This window comes from Corapipo altera, unplaced genomic scaffold (assembly GCF_003945725.1).
Source record: "Corapipo altera isolate COAL_440 unplaced genomic scaffold, ASM394572v1 129, whole genome shotgun sequence".
Classification (NCBI taxonomy): Eukaryota; Metazoa; Chordata; class Aves; order Passeriformes; family Pipridae; genus Corapipo; species Corapipo altera.
This window is the reverse complement of record NW_020885107.1, coordinates 88,291-95,208: the sequence shown is the minus strand read 5'-3', so window position 1 is coordinate 95,208 and position 6,918 is coordinate 88,291. Positions and strand designations below refer to the sequence as shown.

Here is a 6,918-nt window from a genome sequence, read left to right as displayed (position 1 = left end):
TTGGGGGGATGGTGTTTGGGGGGATGGTGTTTGGGGGGATGGTGTTTTGGAGTGACTGTGCTTTGAGATTTGGTGTGTTGGGTGACGGTGTTTTGGGGTGACAGTGTTTTGAGGTGGCAGTGTTTTGAGGCAGTGTTTCAGGGTGACAGTGTTTTGGGGTGACAATGCCTTGAGGTGATGGTATTTTGGGGTGGCAGTGCTCTGGGGTAACAGAGGTCAGGGGGAGGTTCCTCAGCCAAGCCCGTGGGTTTAAAGCCATTTCTGGGCTGGAAAGGAGTGACCACAGCCATGCAGAGCCCCGCTGGGGACCACAAACCCTCTTCAGCCAGAGCTGCAACAACACTTGGTGCTGCAGCTTTGATGTGCTGAGATCATAAAAACAGTTCCTAAAGGTTTCATTGGTCTGGGACCACAACTGGGCCCGAAGGAGACAAAGAACCAGGGCCATGTCAGGGAGTTGCTGCCTCTGTTTGTGCCTGTGCTGTGGTTTGGGGTTGGAGGTGCTGCTGTAACTGTCCCACCCCGTTCCCAGGCCAGCCTGCGCACACCCGAGCTCACCTGGGAGAGGGTCAGGTCCCAGGTGGACCATGTCATCTGGCCAGATGGGAAGAGGATAGTCCTGCTGGCAGAGGTGAGTGCCAGGGGAGGAGCAGCAGTTGCAACCTGTTCTCTGTGGGAATTGCAACCTGCTCTCTGCTCCTGGAGGGGGAAAACAAGGGCTGGGCAAGGGGTGGAGCTGAAGGGTATCCAAAAACCACCACCTTGGGCTTCAGCAGCTGAGGAGTCCCACCTCTGGCTGGAAGGTTTGGCCCGTGGAGTCATGGAATCACAGAATGATTTGGGTTGGAAAAGCTTCTGGCTCCATGGAGTCCAACCATTGCCAGCACTGCCAAGGCCACCACTGACCCACGTCCCCAAAATCCCTCCAGGGATGGGGACTCCCCCCTGCCCTGGGCAGCTGTGCCAGGGCTGGACAGCCCTTTCCAGGAAGGAATTTCCCCAATATCCCCAACCTGACCCTCCCCTGGCACAGCTTGAGGCCATTTCCCCTTGGCCTGTCCCTTGTTCCCTGGCAGCAGAGCCCGACCACCCCCGGCTCCCCCCTCCTGTCAGGGACTTGCAGAGCCAGAAGGTCCCCCCTGAGTTCCTGGGACCTGGAAAAGCCCCCGTGTTTTAATTTATCCCATTCCAGGGTATCTCCCACAGGGAGATTTCCACTCATTAAGTGCAGCCAGCACCTTGGGATCCAAGTGCAGGTGACAAACTGTTTTATCCCGGTGGGAGCACCTCCCACCAACGGTTCTGGTCCCTTCTGTAGGGCCACAAACCGGGTTTGGTGCCTTGTTAACACCCAGCTTTCCCTTCCCAGGGCCGCCTGCTGAACCTGAGCTGCTCCACCGTCCCCACCTTCGTCCTGTCCATCACGGCCACCACGCAGGTGAGTGGGGTGGGCTGTGCCCAGAGCCCCCTCCTGCTCCCTGGGGCAGCAGCTCCTCACCCGGGTGTCTCCTCCCCTCAGGCCTTGGCTCTGATAGAGCTCTACAACGCTCCCGAGGGCCGCTACAAGCAGGACGTGTATTTGCTGCCTAAAAAAATGGGTAACCCCCTGCTCCCTGCCTTCTCCTCGTCGGTTTGGGGGGTGGGACAGGCGGGAATTGTCACTGGGCTGGGGCGCTGTGGCTCCAGCGTTTGCTTGTTCCCCTCCCTGCCGAGCTCGGGGGCTTCCGGAAGGTTCTTCCCTGCTGGTTTTGGGCTTGTTGCTGTTTCCTGGCCCCACCTGGGGAAAAGAGGTGGACACATCCCAGTGCAGGGGGTTGTCCCAGTTGTCCCAGTGCAGGAGGTTGTCCCACGGGGCTCCTGTGGTCACCACCCAGCAGCCCCAGCAGCAGAACCCCATCTGGGGTGGCCACTGCCACGCTTTGGCTGCACAAATGGGCTCCGTGGTGGGAGTCGTGTTTTCTGAGGCAGGGGTGAGGTGTCACCCACCAGAGGTGTCTGGGGGGTTCTGCACCAGCCCCGGGGGACTCGTGGCCGTCCCCTGGGCCGCGCTGACGGGGTGTGGGGTGTTCCAGACGAGTACGTGGCCAGCCTTCACCTGCCGACGTTCGACGCCCACCTGACGGAGCTGACGGACGAACAGGCCAAGTACCTGGGGCTGAACAAGAACGGACCCTTCAAACCAAACTACTACAGGTGCTGCCCCCCAGCCCCTGCCCCGGGGTGTGGCCTTCAATCCCACCAGTCCCCCGAGATCTCACGGGCTCGCTGCTCGTTCCCATCGTCCCGCGGGCCCTTGGCAGGACGGGAGCCCTTTGTGGTGGCAGCAGCTGTCACCAGACGTGGCAGATGCCAGAGCGATGCCACCGGCCCAGCGACAGCTTTATTTTTAAAGTTGGGCCGAGGATGAGTTGGCACAGAGCAGCTTTGGCCCCCGGGGCTGCTGCTCCGATGGGCTCAGCTCCCAAAAATAATAATAATAATTTTCCCTGGGTCGCTTCCCTTCCCAGATTTCTGTTGGTGGCCAACGCTGCCGTGAATTCCCACCCTGAAAACGGAATGGCTTTGCACAAACACGGATCAGCTCGTTGGGAGGGGAAGCCCAGATCCTTTTCCTGCAGGAAAAGGCATTTTCTTGGTGGGCAGGTCTTTGGAGAGAAGATCTCCAGAACCAGAGCACTCCCAGTCTGGGGTTTAGTGGGTTCTGCCAAATCCTGAGCTTTATTCCCTGCTCCCGAGAGGTGCAAAATTCTGGTGCTTCCACACGGCCATGGAAGGAAATCCCTCTGGTTTAATTCTTTTCCCTCTGGTTTAATTCTCTTCCCTCTGGTTTAATTGTCTGCCTGGTTTTGGTGTGTGGTGTAGCCCAACCTCGTGGGGAGTGTGGTTTGTCCCACACAGAGACCCAGGATCAGGGGAGGGTCCCAGCATTGAGGGAGAGCCACGACCCCTCAAACACCCCTCAAACACCCCTCAAACATTCCACCATGGGGTGGAAATGCCCTTGGAGGCAACAAGGACCAAATCCCTTCTCCATGAGTTCTTCCCTTGGCCTCTCCCCCTCCCAAAATCCACTGTGTCGATGCCGGGGGAGCTTCCCTTCCCTTCCCATCCACTCACCAACCCCCCTTTTCTCTCCTTCTCCCCAGATATTGAGTTCCTGCCGCTGGATCCCCGGGAATGGCGGGGAACAAGCCCCCAAGTCTCTTCTCAACTACTGTACAGGATGACCCCGCGCAAGCTTCCCACGCTCGAGCCGGGCTTGCTCCGTAGTCACCGTGTGTTTTAGGTTATTTATTTATTAAATTAGGATACTGTTCATGCGGCCTCTGCCACTGGTGTTCGTGCTGCCGCGGGACTGGGACACGCTGGATTTCTTCTCCGTTCCTTTCGTTTTCCTCTTTGGATTCGTTCTTTCTCGGGGCTGGGGAGGATGAGGAAGGAGCTGGTGGGATCGAGCCGTGGGACGGTCCCTTGTCGCCGATGGAGCCACGGGGTCCGACTTGGAAGTCAACGTTGGTCCCAGCGCTTCTTCCAGCGGCGCGGGATCCCGGGATGGGTTTGCATTTCTCCTGCTGTTTGATGACGAAGCCAAAAAAACCCTCGTTCTCTCCGGGCTCTGGCGAGTGGCCGGATGCTGCCGCCCGTCCGGAGCCGCCCCGGTGGATCCCTCTGGAGAAGCCTCTCGTCCGTGCTGTGGAACTTTCCGGGGGCTGGTGCCACCAATCCTGTGGAGAACGTCGCCTTAGCGCTGCTGGAAGCTGTGGGGAAGGGTCCGGGCAGGGAGAGCCCCACGGCAGGAGGAGCCGGGCGGGCAGAGCCCAGCGCCGCTCCCGCCGCTCCCGCAGCTCCGCAGCGTTTTCCTGCTGCTCTCGTTCCCAGTGCCAACCTCTCTGGATCAACCAAAGCCGTGTTCCCGGGGGGGGCCGGGGCAGATCCCGCTGTGCTGCTGGAAGAGCTCCCCCGGCAGATGCTGCTCATGCACTGGGAGCTCTTCCCAAGCCAGGCAGAGCTCCCCGGACATCCCGGCTGGGGAGGGACCCGTGTCCACACCAGGGCTTTCTCCAGCTGTGTTTCAGTCCTCGTTGGAAGTGTTTGGAGTTTTCTTTTCTGGGTTGATTATTTCATTACTTTATTTATGGATCTGGGAACACCCCCCCCCTGGAGTGGATGAGACGTCTGGTGGAGGATCCTCCACATGGATTCAGTGTCACTGAAACCCTTCAGTCGCCTCAGATCTTGAAGCATCAGAGCTGAGGGAGAATAAATTGGCCATAGTTCCTTGCTTTATCCCAGGATGTCCCTCTGGAGCGCTGACACACTTCCCAAGGTGACTTCCCAAGTCGCCTTCGTTATCCATGTGGAGAACATGATCCGTCTAAAATAAAATTGCCCGACCCCGTGAGCACAAACCCTTTTATCCCCTGGCTGCTGCTTTGGTTCCCGAGTCTCTCATCAGCTACAGAGTCGTGTTTTGTCCTCCTGGGCTTCTTTGCCATCATGAAAAACCCCTTTTGTGGCAGCTCGTTCACGCACAAGGAAGGAAAAACTGTGGAATTACGGTCTCGGCATCCAAGTTCTTCTCGTGGTTCTCGGGTCGTGAGCTTTGGAGCAAACGTTCCCTGTGTCAGCATATTCCAAGTTTGTCTCTGAATTCTCTCAAAACCTGGAAGGAAAACCTTTGGAGACCTTGGGAGACCTCGGGGAGACCTTGGGAAGACCTCTGGGAGACCTTGGGAGGACCCTCCGGAGACCTTGGGAAGATGTTCAGGCTTTGAGGGCTTTTAGAAGGCTCTGAGGAGACCTTAAGGCTTTGAGGAGCTTCTTCACAGACTGACCTCGAACCACAGACTTGAAGTCATCTCTGCCCACGAGTTTTATCCAGATCCTGAGATTTTTTTGGGGAAGAGTCCCCTGAGCCATTGGAAATGTCCCATCCGGGTCTCTCCCAGCGCCGGATCCGCCCTGGTCTGTGTCAGCCCCGAGCTCCCAGAGAGGCCCCACCTGGAATCTGCTCCTGGACAAGGGGACAGGCGGTCGTGGGGCCACGTGGGAGCAGCTCCTGGAAGAGCAGGTGTCCCACCCACCCCGGGAAAACCTCTCTCCACCCCCAGGACCCTCTGGAGCAGCTCCGGCTGCCACTTCCCGCCCCGTGTCCATCGCTTGTGCCACAGCCAGTGGTGCTGCTGATCCACGGATCCCTCCGTGCCCGTTTCATCTTCCAGGTAGATAAGAAGGGGGAAAAATAATGAAAATATCAGTAATAAAATCCCACCTGGCCTTCCCCACCTCGATTCTCCAAACTCTTCTCCGTGTTCTGCTGCTCCTGTAAAGCTTCTTGGCTCGCTTGGCTTTTTCCTAATCAACCTGGAATCATATCCTGTGATCATCTCTAAATTAAATGTTAATGGGGTTTGGTTTCTTTTATCTTATTTTTTTGTTTTGTTTTTTAAAATGTAACGCCTTTTTTTTTTTTTTCCAAAACTTTAGAAAAAAAAAAAAAAAAAAAAGGAGATTTTTAGGTAACACCAGCAAAATAAGGAATGAAATAAAGGAAATTTAATTCTGTCCTGAACTTTTAGGAATAACAAAGCAAAACCCGTCATCAGCAGGGAGGGAACGGAACCGTCGCACCCGTAACATTTCAAAAGGATGTTTTAAATATTAATGTCTGAGTGATTGTATTAGATCAGCAATAAAGACTCTGTAATCTCAAAACACAAATAAAACATGGGAAAACTCGGCTGCTCCCGGGGCGTCCTTTGGGAGCACACGGTGGGGGGGGAGGGGGTTTGGGGGTGAGAGGTGGGATTTGGGATTGTTCCCAAAGCCCTGAGCTCCCAGTGCTGCTGGATAATCCCGGCTGGGGAAGCTCCACCCGTCCTTGGGGCAGCCGGAGCTGTTTTGGCTCCGGTGCCGTTGTGTCCTTGGGGAAGTGGTGCCGGAAAAATCCCGTTATCTCCCCTGCCCCGTCCCCTCCCCGCTGCACAGGGACATTCCCACCCCCGCGCTTGGGGTTCCCCGTTTTCCAGTGGCTGTGGAAGGACACAGGACACGGGCAGCACCAAGAAGGGGTCTCCAGCACCTCCCCAGTGACCCCAAAACCACCAACCCCCCGTGTTGGGCGTGGAAGAGGAAAGGGAGGGGTGGGAGTCCCTCTGTCCCACCCCTGTTCCAGCCACCACAGGCTGCTCCCAGCACCCCAGGGACACCCTATAACCCCCCTTCCCCAGCATTCCGTCCTCCCAGCACCCCAGGGACACCCCATAACCACCCCTCCTGGAGCATTCCATGCTCCCCGCACTCCAGAGACATCCTTTAACACCCCCTCCCCACCATTCCGTGCTCCCAGCACCTCAAGGACACCCCATAACCCCTTCTCAACACTTCATGTTCCCAGTACCCCAAGGACACCCCATACCTCCCTCCCCAGCATCCCCCGCTCCCAGCATCCCAGGGACTCCCCACAGCCCCCCTCCTCCCAGCATTCCATGCTCTTAGCACCCCCAGGACACCCCAACACCCCAAGGACCCCATAACCCCCTTCCCCAGCATTCCATGCCCAGGGACACCCCATCACCGCATTCCACGTTCCCAACGACCCCGGGGACACCCCATAACGCCCCCTCCCCAACATTCCATACTCCATGACCCCCGGGACACCCCATAATGCCCCTTCCCCAACTCCATGACCCCCGGGACACCCCATCACCCCCCAGGACACCCCATAACGCCCCCTCCCCAACATTCCATACCCCATGACCCCCGGGACACCCCATAACGCCCCGTCCCCAACATTCCATGACCCCCGGGACACCCCATGACCCCCGGGACACCTCCAAAATTCCACGCCCCCATGACCCCCGGGACACCCCACAAGGCCCCCTCCCCAACATTCCATGACCCCCGGGACACCCCATA

General features: G+C 57.6%; 1 protein-coding gene across 2 annotated transcripts in view; it reads left to right on the top strand.

The window, feature by feature from the left end:
• AHCYL2 (adenosylhomocysteinase like 2) overlaps positions 1-5,740 on the top strand; it is a 30,374-nt gene extending 24,634 nt beyond the window's left edge. For both annotated transcript variants that reach the window (XM_027669818.1, XM_027669819.1), the window contains 5 exons: positions 533-631; positions 1,370-1,438; positions 1,520-1,598; positions 2,073-2,193; positions 3,147-5,740. In XM_027669818.1, coding sequence (XP_027525619.1) covers positions 533-631; positions 1,370-1,438; positions 1,520-1,598; positions 2,073-2,193; positions 3,147-3,153 — 375 coding nt within the window. In that variant the 3' untranslated portion in view covers positions 3,154-5,740. The remainder of the gene's footprint in view (positions 1-532; positions 632-1,369; positions 1,439-1,519; positions 1,599-2,072; positions 2,194-3,146) is intronic.
• The last annotated feature ends 1,178 nt before the right edge of the window (positions 5,741-6,918 follow it).